This window comes from Gopherus evgoodei, chromosome 17 (genome assembly GCF_007399415.2).
Source record: "Gopherus evgoodei ecotype Sinaloan lineage chromosome 17, rGopEvg1_v1.p, whole genome shotgun sequence".
Taxonomy (NCBI): domain Eukaryota; kingdom Metazoa; phylum Chordata; order Testudines; family Testudinidae; genus Gopherus; species Gopherus evgoodei.
This window is the reverse complement of record NC_044338.1, coordinates 5,089,350-5,104,683: the sequence shown is the minus strand read 5'-3', so window position 1 is coordinate 5,104,683 and position 15,334 is coordinate 5,089,350. Positions and strand designations below refer to the sequence as shown.

The following is a 15,334-nucleotide window of genomic DNA, read 5'->3' as shown; positions in this document are numbered from 1 at the left end:
TAATGATGTAGCACTTGATCTAACTTCCAAACTGCAAAGAGTATAAAGACAGTGTAGGGGTAAATAAGTCCTATACAGTGTAGTCTGCTTTAAAAAAAAAAACAAAAACCTGAAGTCTGGACAAAAGAAGCAGTTTGAAGTGGCCGGTGAGCTACAGGTTATGCAAGGTTGCGTACTGTCAAGACTCTGCCTTGACAGAACTAGAGAGAGCAGGTGAAGGCATTGAAGGGATGGGATGAACTTGCACTGTTGGCAGTATGACCCAGACTGAGGCCTCCATGATAGTGTTGTGGTGGGTAGGGTCTCCGCTTCCTTCAGCCACTTATTGCATTTGGTGTGGTCTTTCTGTGTTGCTGAGATCCTTAGATACCTGACTTCGTTCCTGTACCTTGTTCAATCACCATGTTGGAACAAGGCTTCTTTTATGTCCAGAGCTTGCTAAGTTTTGCCTCCGAGGGACTCAGAAGCCATTGGGGTATAGCTCTGGGCCAGTTGAATTTGCAATGAGATGCTTAGAATTCTGAAAGCGTAACATAGAAGATTTCCAAGTTGATCTAATTCTGGACAATTAACATAAAGGCTCATCTAGATAGTATCTCTTAGAACTGACCTGGGGCAGCAAGGGACCTAAGGGACTTCCTTTACTTCAGATTCCTCCACTGAATCGTCAGTTAATATGAAATAAAATTATTCTTATATCCAAGAAATGCACTTGCCAGCAAACTGATGAGCAGGTGAACTCAAACTTATCCAGAGATGTGAAAGGATCTCTGTTGCCATGACTGGCATACTAAGGCAAAGCAAAGCACCCAGCATGAAAGAACCTCTGTCCACTGTTCCCACTGAGGTGGAGAGAGCTGCTGAGAGCAGATGCCCTATGTCACTATAGCCCAGAGGAAGGGGATGGAGTTTTGATTATGTTTAGATGAAATGAGATCATTCTGCATTGGGCACCCATTTCTCTTTCACATACTAGAGTAACTACAGAGGGCACTGTGTACACAACTAGTCTGAAACTTCTTTGAGCGTGTCTGCACTATACAAATTGGTGCTAGCAGTCTTATTTGGGGTGGTGAGGGTCCTGATTCATATTATTGCATGTTGTCTTTTTTGCCAGTGTGAACAGGAAAACATTGCGCTATTCCCATTTTTTTAGGCAGTCTTTTAACACTGAAATTGTTCCCTAATACTGTCCTGTTTTCCCATCTGCACTGGCAATAAAAAGTAACGTGGATTTCTCCCTACCCTCAAGGAAAACATTACCATCACTAATTCTTTGCTCTTATCACATAGGCAGCCTTGGCTCTTGCTATGTTAAAGGGATCGTCAGGACAAATCTAATAAAAGGGAAGCATTTAAAAATCTGAAACAAATAGAAATGTTCCAAGATTTTTAAAAGATATTTATGGAAACAGTTTAACAAACATCCTCTTGTTGTATTTGCAACCAAGACCTTGCAGCAGTTTGCTAGTGCATGGGAACTTGGATGTGAAATTGACATATTCTCTACAAATCCTTCCAGTCTTAATAATGAAAGAGTTTAAAGAAAAAAAAAATACTGATGGAGGTTACAAACATTTTTAACCTTCGTGTTCGTTTAACCTTTTCCTTGTAAAGCATCATTGTACTCTCTAAAAGACCGAGACCAGCGGAGGCACCAGGCAATGTGGCGTGTGCCACCTGACTTAAAGATGCTGAAGAGACTCAAAACTCAGATGGCTGAAGTTCGAAGCAAAATGTCTGATGTAAAAAACCAGTTGTCGGAAGTAAGAAGCAGCAATGGCTCTTGTGAGGGGCAACCCAGCTTCCTCCCTGGTGATCAGGGGCCTTTGGCTGCCTGTGGAACAGAAAGCTGCAGCAAGTTACAAGAAATAGGAATGGAGTTGCTGACAAAATCATCAATTACAAGCTGTTACATAAAGAGTTGTAAGTGTGGTATGGGGGAGGGGAAGGCTTAAAGCTGTCACTTCTCTAGATGGCAGTTGTGTAGACGGATACTATATCTAGGTGTCTGGGAATAAAAATACTCAGCCTTTTTATAATTTAAACTTTATAGCTGAGTTTGTTTATAGTAAATATCTTTTGAGAAGCAGAAACATGAAACTCATGTTTATTGACAAATGGCTTCTCTAGAAACTGGTTCTAAAGTTTTCAGCAAGCGCATTATAGTTATTAATATTTCAGAATGTGATAATCTTTGAAGCCCACAGCAGATGTTATTTATGTAATTTCATGTTGACCTTATGGGTAGGTAGCATTAAGTTTAATCCTCTGTAAAGACAATTTTTGGTGGCAAAGGTTACCTGCAGACTATATGCAGATCACTTCTAAACTTTCTCAAGTTTGTTACTAAAATGTGACCGACCTTGGAAAAATCCAAGCAATCTCGTAGAGCACCAGAGTGAGTAATTTCTTCTCATCGTATGAGAATCTTCTTCGAGTGTGTGTGTGTGTCAGTGTGAATTCCATAGTAGGTGCTTGTGTGTGAGGTCGGAGTCTTTTGAATAGCATTGTCTCACACATGTCCCCGTCCCTCTTTATGCTCTCATACAAAGCCCTAAAGGCCAGGGCAGCCACAACTCTCCCTCAATTCCCTCTTACTGCTCATGGCAGCAAGATGGAACCTCACAACTGTCTGACCTGGTAGTTCTTAACTCCGACTAAAGTTCTCAAAATGCTTCATAAATCTTCATAAATCTTCAGAACTACTGGTATACAACCTTTGTGAACACCTTTGACCCATCTGGATTGAATACTGACTGCCAGATACTTCTGTACGCTCCTTTTGTGTACAAGGATTCTCAACATGGTGGATTTGAAACCTGTGGGCTTCAAGCTTGCACATTTTGTGATGGACTAATTCCTTTGAAAGATGGACATAGCAGGTGCCTCTTCTGTTTAGGAGAGTCACATATACCGAGTAGATGTTCAGTATGCATATCTTTGATCACAAGATTGTATAAGTCATGTGGCCTGGGGTTGAAACTTCATCTCCTGGAGCCATCTATGAAGGCCTCTTCAGATCCTGAGGAGATGGCACCAGAGTCCTGACAGCAGACAAACAGACTTCATCAAGCAGCCGTCTAGCAGACAAACAACTCCAAAGACCAGTGCAGAGATGATGACACCAAGAAAAGACCTGGCATTAGTACCAGTGCCCCCAGCACTGAGGCAGACTCCACCTGTGTTGCAGATGTTGGCACTAAAGCAGACACAGTGACACTGAAGTCTGGTACTGAAGTCCAGCACCAAAAGGGGCCATTCTAGACAGGAGCAGAGACTCCACACAGTGCTCAGAGCCTTCCTACAAGAATAAACCACATAAAATTTCTGGAGACAAATCCACAAAGTCCTGCACGGTTCTGAGGGCTGATGAGCTGCCTGTGGCACAAAGGAAAACTCCTCCAGCACCAACTCAAGATTGGGTGTTGCACTGCTCAGCAATGATGCCTATAGTAGATGAGCCTCTGGATGAGCTAGGTCTGTAACCATTATCGAGGCACCTGCTGGTACCAATACAGACCCTGGTACCAAGAGCGCCATCCACATTTCTCTGTACTGCCCATATAGGTGGTCTATTCATCCTCTCCATCACCAATGCATACGTTCCCAATGTCCTTAAGCAGAGAGCCCTCTCCTCTACAATCTGTGATCAATATCCCGAAGGGGCCTGCCTGCACTCCCTACAGGACCTAACTACTCTCCCAAAGGAATGGCATTGGACTAGTCTATATCAAGCTAGCCAGTGATATCTCCATGACATGCCAGCATCACTCTGTTGGGCTCGCTAGGGGTTGCCATATCAGTTGCTAGGAGCATGCTGGAGAGCGGAAGTGAGCACTTCCCCATCAGCTTTCTGCCAGACCACAGGGAGGGCCATCAAGAACACCCAGATCTGGGGGCCGAGGAACACCAGTGTCCTGCTTTACCACCAAAAGACTTCTCATCCTCGTTGCCTGCTGAAGTGGTGTCTTCAGCGTAACTTTAAGTTTTCCAGGGGCGCCTTCTGAGAATTTCAGACACGCTAGGGAGGGCTGCATTGAAAAAATGTAGTAAGTTTGATATTTTTGACAACTGTGAGTCCATTCACAGAATCATAGAAGATTAGGGTTGGAGGGGTCCTCAGAAGGTCATCTAGGCCAACCCCCTGCTCAAAGCAGGACCAATCCCCAGACAGATTTTTACCCCAGTTCCCTAGATGGCCCCCTCAAGGATTGAACTCACAACCCTGGGTTTAGCAGGCCAATGCTCAGACCACTGAGCTATCCTTCCCTCCCCCCTCGAATTGCTCTTCCCATAAATGAGGGACAGCTTGACCTGGCTAAAACCTTGTGGCAGATGCTGGCCCCTGTACCAGGCAGAGAAGCAGTATTAGGTTCTGTAAGCAGGTTTTGAGTTCTTTATGCCCACCCCAATCCAGGTTCCTTGGTTGAAGATCTAATTTATACTTGGGATTTTATCTTTGAGCCACTATCAGATTGTTCAGTACATCATATCCTTAAGTTGGTTTTCTTGGTAGCTATCACCTCTGCATGGAGGGTCAGTGCACTCCAAGCCCTTACTCCTTGGACCTCCTTATGCATCCTTTTATAGAGAGAAGGTGATTCTGAATTCATCTGTAATGTGGTTTGGGAGTTTCATCTAAATCAATCAATTAACCTACCAGTTTTCTTTTTGAAACCATGCAGCACAAGGTGAGAGATAGATAATACTTTGGATTTTTCCAGAGCATTACCCTATTACATTGATAAGACTAAAGCTTTCAGATGCTCTCTCTCCCACTTTCCATGACTGTAGCTAGCTTGTCAAAAGGCTCTGAGTGGATCCCACTCTGCAATTCCACCTGTTATAACTACTAGCAGACCTCTCCCTTCAGTTGTCAAGTTGTGCTCCACCAGGACACCGGCAGTGTCATCAGCCTGCTTCAGAAATGTGCCCAAATCTGAATCTGTAAAGCAGTGACGTGGAGCCAACCCATTGACTTTTGCGAAAGATTGAACCCTTTATGCGGCAGCTAGGTCTGGTACTAAGTTTGGGAGAGCAGTACATCAGTCCTTCTTACCAATGCAGCTGATGCTTCTTACTCTCACCATCAAAGCAGAGTACAGTTAGCCAGTCACTTACACTGGAAAAAGCACGAATACATACTTGAAGAAGCGAATACAATTTCTTACTCTGTAGTAACCGTGTTTCTTTGAGATGCTGTAGTTAGTGTGAATTCCGTGACCTACCCTCCATCTCTGCTTTTGGAGTCCTCATGTAGCATGTGCTTTAAAACCCTTTAAAACCCTGAGGGAGGGTTGGAGACTACTCTGCCTTCTAAGCGTTCACACCAGGAACACAAGGAGACTTGGGCCGCATGTGGGCCTCAACAGACACTGCTGTTGAAAAGACTCCGATCTTGTGCAACATACAGTGGGTTCTCACTAACAATCCCATCTCGAAGAATTAAGGTAATCATTCCTGATCTGGTCTCAGGAGCATTATTGTTTAAGCAAGTGGCTTCTTCCCAACATACCTTCACAACAGGAATAAAATGTAATGAAAACCTTGAAGGTATTTGAGAGATTCGGAGAGAAGGGGACAATATGGTGGCCCCGAGAATAAAGGGGAAGAGAATGTCTAGTGCCATTGCATCAGTTAGTTCCACTTCAGGCCAACATAAAGATGGGATGATGCAGAGAATTGACTGGATGCCTAGGCAGTACATTCACATGCCTTTTGATTAAATATCTTTGTAGTCACGAGTAAGAAAAGTAATTCACCCAAAGCTACTCGTTCTGGAGCAGCAGGGAGCCTGTCTCTTCGAAGAGCAATGGACTGTGGGGACAATAATCTTCGCTCAAAGGGAGACTGTCAGACTTCTTCTGAAGGTAAACCTGAAATGTGGGAGTGCTTTAAATGTGCTTTGGAATGCATCGGGAAAGAAGCTTCTTAACAGCATATCCTTGCTCAAAGTTCCCATCTTTGATTAAACGTTGTACATAAACCAGATACTGCATGCATCCAATGAAGTGGGTATTCACCCACGAAAGCTCATGCTCCAAAACGTCTGTTAGTCAATAAGGTGCCACAGGACTCTTTGCTGTTTTTACAGATCCAGACTAACACGGCTACCCCTCTGATACTTGAAACCAGATACTTTTTCCCCTAAACATGATTAACATTATTGCACCAATACAGACCTTTGAGAACCCATTACACCATCTTACTAAGCCTTTGTGTTTAGCCTTCATGCTCCGTGTTCCTGGGACTTCCATTTTCTAACAATAACCTGCCTATCTTTAAATAGTTTTACTACAAACACCAATTTAGGGTATTATCTTGTACTTAATTACCACATTTACAAGAAATTTCTGCTGTGCCTTACCAGGCAGGACTTAAATTCTGGGTTCTGTTTCCTCTAAAGGAAATACAAGAGAATTCTGCTTAAGTCCTGGTGTGACTTACTCCCGCACCATGTGGTAATAGAATTTGACATTATGGCCACCAGGAGAACTCTTACAGTTTTTTTTAGTGCAGCTCTACCAGTGATAGCAACAGTGAAAACTGTAATGCAGCAGTTCTCAAATTGAGAATTGCAAATGGATGGTGGGACTGGGGAGGGCGGGTTATGGTTCATGCCAATGGGAGTGGGATCCCAGGGAGAGGTCCCAGAACGGAAAGAGATTGCAAACTGCTGCTCTCGTGTATGCACATGGGAGCAAAATCATCTGTGTACTCTGAACTGTACAGTTTTCACCATTGCTATCCCCAGAGGTGCTGCACCAGTGCAGAGAGAGACCTCTATATTTTCCCTATGTAGACCAGTCACATAGATGGATCTATCTCTATTAAAAAACAGATCTATATTAGTGCACCTGTGGAATTGCTAACATATGAGAAACTAATTTTCATAGTTCACATAAATCCAAAAGGTTAATCTATACTGGGAAATCTTGTAAGTGCTTTTTGAACCTGTACTACCAAAAGTGGAAGCTGTAGGTGAGAGGATATATGTTTCTGGAAAGCACACATTAAGTGACCCTAATAGCAAGCGCTGCTCAGATGGTGACTTGAAAAATTTGAGATGTTTCATAAGTGCCAATTATCTTCACCTTTTCTCTTCTTAGGATGCATAGGAAGCTCAAAGTCTGGCAGTAGGCATGGCTCTCCCAGGTCCCTGACTAATAGTAATGCTCCTGATGTACTGCTTAAGCCAGAGGAAAGGGAATGCGAAGGCTCAGATTCTGATGTGGGCATTTCTGCTTTAAATGGCTTAACAACTATGGAGAAGACAAGAAAAGCTGTCGCTCTGGGGTAAGCGCTTTTCTCGCTGAATTATAAATGGATCATTCAAAACTGCTAAAATCGAGCCTTTTATGTATCAAGGAACAGAAATTACTTTGAAGTCCATTCACATTTTTCTGCTGCTTCCTTTGGACATCCAGCTTTGGTCCATAAGTGAATTGTATGGCCTCATTTTTCTATGAAAAGAACTTTTGAGGGTCATAACAGCTCATTTTAACTAAAGCTGAAGCATCAATAGCTGTAGTCTGCCCATTTAGATTTGCCTATTTAGACTTGCAAGTCAGACTTCTGTCCGTTTTTCTAATATTTCCTACTTTAATGTTCTATCCACCAGGATTTTACATCTAGTTTCCTTATATCGGAGAGGATATGTCACTGAGAATCCACCGTTCCTTTCTTTTCCTCACTTCTGATTTTTCTGTGCTTCTCCAAATACAGTTTCATTACATATGTGTAGTAGTAGTTTTGAAGTATGCAATCAGGTTTTTCTAAATAGCAGGCCAATGAATGGTGGAGTGGGCTGTCTCTTGGTTCTTTTGTGCATCCAGATAGTTACGCTGAATTCTGTGCTTGCTTTCTGTCATTGATATGAGGCAATAGTATGAAAGGGTAGCTTTAAGAAAACTTAAATGTACATGCTGTGTAGAGGTACAAACTCCAGATGCTGAATGTGACATAGCATTGTGGGTCAGGGGAGGATATGTTCTTTGGAGAGCATCAGTTATGTACTTTCAGATCTCAAAATCGAACCCTGTAAATATTCCAAATAACTTCAAAGTTGGAAGTTCTCAGAAGCATAGGAGAGGTTCCCTGACGCTAAACTGAATGTAGCACTAGGAGGAGACGCTGCCACCATGCTTGGGTTTAATGCTTTAAGTTCTAATGCTGTTTTTTCCCCCAACCCCATTTTAAGGTCAAATTCTAAAGGATGTCATATAGAAGGAACACAACTAACTGATCAAGAGAACCACTTGGAAACTGGGGAGCTACAGGCCATTCTCTCTGAAGGCACCTCAGCAGAGGCAGAGGAAGGTAAAGGCAAGATCCAAGAAAATAAATGCTCAAATAGCGTAGTGACACTTTAAAACAGAGGTAGTTGTTTATTTTTTGTCAAGGTCCAGACTCCAGGAGATAAAGATAAAAAAATAACAGTAATGATAAGAAGTAAATAAAAAGGTTGTAGAGGTTCAAAAGTGTCTAGTGGTTTGGACCCACTGCTTATTGACAACCCCTTTACAACAAGAGTGTTTCTGTAAACTAGGTAAAAATCAGTTTACTTGGAGGGCTGAACTTGTGTTGCAACATTTGATAGATTTATAATGAACAAAAGGACTACTCCTCAAGTGTATGACAGTGAGGCGTGATGGAATTCAGAGAGCACAGAGAAACTTTCAAGGAGCTTTTTCTTAGTTTACGTTTCTAGTTTATTTTTCTACCTCTGGATGCCTATTTTCATCTTAAGACTTAGAGATGAGATTTGGCAAATTACTAATTTAAAAGATGGATTGCACTTGTGTTCCTGTTAAAATACGGCAAGAGACCTTATTTGGGTATAAGGCTTCTGCTTGCAGGGATAAGTCTGGTGGTGATTGGGACCATGTCTGCACTGGACACCTCTTAAGTCTAGTTTAAATTGGGTTTTGCAGTAAGCAAGGTTCACTAATTCCTCTGAAAATCAGAAGAAATCTCACAGTTGTTGAAAACCGGGTCTTCAGCAGCATTTTGGGGTGGGGGTGTTCCACTCCGGGTCTTCAGCAGTGGGGAGTCCTTTGGTGCCATGGAAGAGCCAGAGTGGACACACACACACCCCCGCCCCTGCCAAAGCCCCGGACCACTGCCAAGTATTCAAATTGGGCCCCACAGTTCATAAAGCTGGCCCTGTGAAAATGCATTCCTGTCTCTTTCACCTTGTCTTTCCATGCTGGAGAAAATATTGTTGGCTTTCTTATTGATACTCCATGCAGAAGTGTGTTTCATATCTGCTAAAACTCTGCTGCCTTCCACCCCTGCGCTAATTTGAATTTCAATGACTGATGAATTGTAGCTCAAAGCCTATATTAAGGTGCCAGCATCCATCTCTATCTGCAGTGTGCAATATTGTGTAGGTGTTGGCATTTGCAGAAGGTCTCTGTGACATAAAACTGAATTTCTTCTCTTAGTCACTGCAGCATGATCATGATGTGTTCCTGCAGTTCTCCTGTTACAGGAGGAAGCATTAAGAGGGGGAAAAAGAAATTTAAGTAAAATATTTCATTGTTAAAACCCCAGGAAACAAATATTACAATTTATCTCCTTTCACAAAGGAAAAATTGCAGTAGCATAACCATTTGTTTTCAGGTAGCTATGATTAGCTGTGAATTTTGAGAACTAGCTCTTTCTTTGGGAGCATGTTTCATACATAAGAGCAAATCTAGTTTCTCCATCTGACTTCAATGTCAGGTCAACATGTTGTGCTTGTGCATTTATACAATTGTAATTCCAGAAAGTCTTCAGAGAAAAGGGCGGTTGAAGGAGTCACATTTACATTTGTCTTACTTAGGTCTGCTCGAAGATGACAGTGCCTAGAATTTCACAATACGTCAAAGAAGCTGTTTTGTGCCATTTTAAGAGTCCAGTCAACTCTTGGGCAAAGCAGTTGGAAGAGCACCTGGAATTGCTGTTTTCTCAGAACCATTTGCATTAAGTCTTGTGATAAGATCTTTTGAAATAAAGGGGTTTGGGCAGGGGGAGAAATTTATATGAAGAGTTTTGGAAATCTTACTACTCGTTTAGTTGACTTGGGGTGTATGGGCAAGGAGTGGAACATCTTTGCTCTGGGTGACTGTACTGCAAAACCATTGGCATCTTGTTAGTCATCAGTGCCACTCAGTCCATCAGCTGATAGCCAGCACAAAGCTAACCAATCCAAACACCATAAAACCTGTGTACTTTCCTCCTGTTTTGGTTAGTTTTCAACCACTAATCATTAAGGCTACATTTTAGTCACAGGTATTTTTAGTAAAAGTCATGGACAGGTCATGGGCAGTAAACAAAAATTCATGGCCCGTGATCTGTCCATGACTTGTACTATATACCCCTGACTAAAACTTGGGCTGGCCAGGGTGCTGTTGGTGTGCAGCCCAGGACCCTTGCAAGGGGAGAGGGGCTGAGCCGCTCAGGACCAGGGCTGGAGGAGGGAGGCTGGGTGGTGGCATGTGGCTCAGGACTCCTGCTAATGTTGGGGTGGGAGGGTTGGTGGGTCTAGTAGGCTCCCTACTTGTTTCCGCACAGCTCCCCAAAAGCAGGTGGCGTGTCCCTGCAGCTCCGAATCCCCTGCCCCAGCCCTGAGCTCCCTCCCACACCCAAACTGCCCCAGCAATGGCTGGTGCGACTGGCCTAGGGGCTGCCTGATCTGCTCGGGCAGCCCCGGAGCCAGCTGCTGCAGAAGTCAGATATCACGGAATCCATGATTTCTGTGACAGACATGGAGCCTTACTAATTAGTTTCAAGTAGTGGCAAGACAAGGGGCTGTCTTCATTTGAGAGAAATAGGATGAGATATATTTGGAGGAAAATCATGTCATGTGTTTGTGACCTCTGAATAGGAAAGTTAACCTGATTGAAATGTGTTGCTGCTTGGAGGAGTTGGCCTATAAGTCTGCTTAAAAGGCCATGACATGTCTTAAAACTAGTAAAAAATATTTGGACTTCAGTTCATTTACACAGTGGTCCACTGAAGCATTGGTAAGAATGGGCTGGCTGCCAGCTGAGGAAAGCCACTAAAACAGAAAGGAAATGCAGTTATACAAGTTCACACTTACACCATTCAGTTGGATTTTTATAGGGTTGTTTCTTTAAGTCTCCATTGAGTAAGATAACCAGACAGAACATTTTAAAAACTGTTCCCCAAGCATGTTCTGCTATTGATCCCTTAGTGCTTTGGTAAATAAGTTTACACACTGCTCACTTTATCTTGTTCTCCTGCCAAGCCTGAGAATTTGATGTTGGTGCATCTTGGGAAAGAAAGGAAGCTGAGAACTTTGTGGCTACAGGAATTTCATTGCAGCAGGTTCTCCTTTGCTCTTTGCAGCTGGGCTATGTCAGAAGCACATCCTTCACCTCCTGCCAGGCACAAGCAGTGATAGCGACATTGAATGTGACACAGAAAATGAAGAGCAAGAGGATGCCACATCCACCTCAGATGCGTTTAATCATGCCTTTGATGTCCAGCCCTCAAGTGAAGGTAGAACAATTATATTGTGCAATCAGAGGGGGCAGCTTTCCAAATGCTACTCCTGACATGGCTCATGGTTCTTGTGGGTAAAGGATACTATTCGGGGCTAAGTTATTTCCAAAACTGTGCAAGTGTTGGTGCCAAATGAAGCCTTCCAAATATTATCAGTTGGTGCTTGAGATCTCATTTTAAAATGGAGTTAAAGAAAGCGAGAGTGAACTTTTCCTAACTTTGAGATCCAAGACAGGACCTGTCTTCCAGCAGAAGTCCCCTTGCTTGGAGTTACTTCAAAGTAGACTTGATAAAGCACAAGAGAGTAGTCTAAATGACCTATCAGGTTTCTTCCATCTCTAACTTGCCCTTGTCCAAGGCTGAAAGCCACAGAACAGGTGTAATCTTATGGCATTGTGTGATGGCAGGATGCAGAGAGCATCTGCTGTGGACGGCAGGTCCCATGGTTGCTGCAAAGCTGTGGTATCAGAGTGGTGAGTAGGGGAAGAGGCATGGGAACCTGTGGCTTCAGATTCACCATCCCAGTTGGGGAGAGATACAGCTGTTTTGGAGGCTACAATAGCAGCCAGCATGCAGGCTGTAGGATTGTTTCTGCCCTCTGCATAAAATCTGACTAGCTTTGGGGCAGAAGAGTGGATTTGGCCCCCATTATGTAAATTCTCAATTTTCATGCAGAAAATAACAGTAAATGAGTGGTGGTAGCTGAAATGTCCCCTAGTAATGAGTTTGCATCTGAACTGACAGTAAACTGCTTTTGAATACTTCAGCTCAGTTTTAAGAATTGAAAGTGTCTACCATTTTGTTCTGTGAAAATATTCAAAAACATCTTAGAGTACTTTTAAAACGTTTACATGATTGCTAATGCTAAAAAAGTTTTTGGTTAATGATTTGGAATAAATAATAATAGTCTAATATAATCAGTAGAAGATCAATGTCTTATTCTGAATTAGTAGTTTACTGCAGAACTCCACAGCATAACATTAAATGTAACATTGCTGACTCACAAAAAAATTGAAACCGCCACCATCATAGTTTTAAAATTGTAGAGCAGACTAAGGGTTCCAACTTTGTATCTGTCTTTCATATGTTAAGAATGAAATCTTAATCTCTCAAAGAATTGCTAATTATAGAGCTCATTAGATTTTTAAATTTAACTGGTTTGGGAGCTTGGTCTTTAAGGATGCCATATAATTGTTTTTCAGTATTAGAGCTGTGTTCAGTTTTTTCTGAAGGTGATCAAACAGGCCCTGAAGACCTCAGCTTTGGTACTGGAGAGGACAATACAAGGTAATTTCTAAAATAAGAACATTGACTTAATGGCAGTTAACTTAACTTAAGTCTTATTGTAATTTGGTTTGATAGTATATAAAAGGGTCAAATCCATATAAAGTTTTGCTTTGTCAAGAAACTGACCCCTCCATGTGAAATACTCCCAGTGTGATGCACATGCTCCCTGCAGTGCTCATTCACGTGAAGGATATAAAGATGGAAGGGCATTATGTAATATCCTACAACTTTTAAATACTGCCCACTTTCCCATTGTTGCTGAAAGTAGATGAAATCCTGCTCCATTTCTTTGATTTACTTAAAGTGTCAGGACCTGTTAACTAATCTGCTTTGTTGGTAATGCAGTTGCTAGAGGTAATGTAGCATCAAAGCAGGGCTGATTGAAGGGGTGGGGGGCTCACATTCTCCTCCTTGCTGGTTGTTAATTTAGTATTTATGTACTTACCTTGGGAATTTTAAGCACTCTAAATCCTTTCTAATCCACAAAATAGTGCTACTACTATGGGCTCTTCTTTTTAATGATTCCTGTGGCACCTTATAGACTGACGTTTTGGAGCATGAGCTTTCGTGCGTGAATACCCCCGTCGTCAGATGCACCCACAAAAGCTCATGCTCCAAAACGTCTGTTAGTCTATAAGGTGCCACAGGATTCTTTGCTGCTTTTACAGATCCAGGACTAACACGGCTACCCCTCTGATATTTTTAATGATTGAGATGCATATGAACTGTCTCTTTTGGGCTAGGTAGAGGATTGGCTTGTTGACTGCAGAAGACTTTGAAGAGTTGGATTAACACTAGCCTGCTTGTGTCCCTGAGAAGAGGCACACTTCATGATGCTTATTTATTCCATCTGTATTTTTCTCGTAGGGTGTGCACACGCTCCATTGTGCGGAATATAAATTATGTAGTTCTTCCATGGCGGTTTTAACCTGTTCATAGGGCAAGTTGCCCTATGAAAAACCTTAGCAAGACACTATTCTTCATGGCTTTGGCAGGTTCAAATGCAGATTCTGAACAAATGTTCAAAAGGTGCTAGAGCCTGTTTCATATTGTCTCCTTACCGTTCAACTGATACAGCAGAGAATGTGGGGGAATATCCTTCCCTTTTTTTTATTAATGATATGAAATAACACTGTAGTTATATTCATAGGGATCTAAGCTATTTAAAGTTAGGGTGAAAGTGGCGTGCACAAGAGTTAGTGTTTTTCTTCAGACTCCTAATTTGGACCAACTGAGAACATTGTTGCCAAACTTTTTACCACTGTGCATTGCATTGAGCAGCTAAAATGTTTTGTGAAGCTCTAATGAAAGCTGAATAACTGGCTGGTGAAAAAGCATGAATAAGTGTATACATGTTGAGTGTTTCTTGTCTCATCTGACTGTACTTGCTGAAACATTCATTTTGTATGTAATGTTCCTCTGTTTAAGTGCGTACAAATCATATAGTTTAGTTTAAAACTGTTTGCACTTTTTGTTAATAAAATGAACATTGAAATACTATGTAAAATTATTTTGAAGGGACAGGGATGATTGCAGATGCTGATGGGAAAGAATTATGCTGCTACCTAGTTAGTATTCAGTCGGGGGGGCTTTAAATCTACATCCTAGTGGTGCTGAACCAGTATGTTCAGGCCACAGTCTGCTCCAAATGAAATGCTCTGTGACTTCCACAACCAATAGTCCTTAGACACTCCCTCATGAAGCAAATACCCACTTCTTTCAGTCTCTAATATAATGTGGATTTCTTTAGTCATTATCTTGAGCTTGACTGCAGTGTTGTTTGCTCTATCATCAGTTTGTGTATCAGTGTTCTAGGCTCTCTCAAATACAATACTCATCAGATGGTAGGCTGTGTGAAGAGGATGTAGGTAGAAGCATTCATTGGGTGTAGTTTGAGCTCCTGCATTCTAGCCTTGGCTTTTGAATTCATGTTGGTGTATTTGATTTAACCTTCTTTCACTGGTTTTGCTAACTGAGCATTGCCTCCCATCCTGATTACAGGAGCAGTCCAAGTTCATTCTAAGCCATGTGAGACTTGAGGGGAATAAATTAACTCCATGTCTCATGTAGGTCTGGTTAATCAAGTGTTACAGAGCCCCAGAAGCCCATACACTTTGTTCCAAGTTCACTAGCAAGTGTACGGCTGCATTTGTGGATCCAAACCATTGGTCTGTATTCTCATGCTTCTAAGTATCAAGGAGCTGAGTCCTCTGAACATCTGCCAAGTCCAGAACCTTGTGTCCTGCTTGATAATGTAAAGCTGAGGGCCAACAGCCATGACTAGGGCTATGGGAGCAGCTGATTATTTGAAAGGTTGACCTAGGTGCTACACTTTCAACTAGAAGATTTTTACCAGGAAAAGGTGCTGGGGCAAGAGCCTGTTCTTGGATTAAAAATGAAAGCTAGGTATCTACACCTATTTCCTGGAAAAATCTTTATTTTAAACAGCAAAAAAAAACAACTAAGCCATTTGAGCTGCTCTGTGTATGACTCCCTCTCCACTTGTGATTTTTATGTTTCCTATGTGCATAGT

The 15,334-nt window shown here is 42.2% G+C and overlaps 1 protein-coding gene across 1 annotated transcript in view; it reads left to right on the top strand.

The window, feature by feature from the left end:
• TRIM37 (tripartite motif containing 37) overlaps positions 1-14,298 on the top strand; it is a 50,757-nt gene extending 36,459 nt beyond the window's left edge. Inside the window, 7 exon segments of the mRNA XM_030536509.1 lie at positions 1,618-1,926; positions 5,742-5,873; positions 7,113-7,299; positions 8,204-8,322; positions 11,359-11,511; positions 12,717-12,801; positions 13,545-14,298. Of these exon segments, the coding sequence (XP_030392369.1) occupies positions 1,618-1,926; positions 5,742-5,873; positions 7,113-7,299; positions 8,204-8,322; positions 11,359-11,511; positions 12,717-12,801; positions 13,545-13,548 (989 nt within the window). The 3' untranslated portion in view covers positions 13,549-14,298.
• The last annotated feature ends 1,036 nt before the right edge of the window (positions 14,299-15,334 follow it).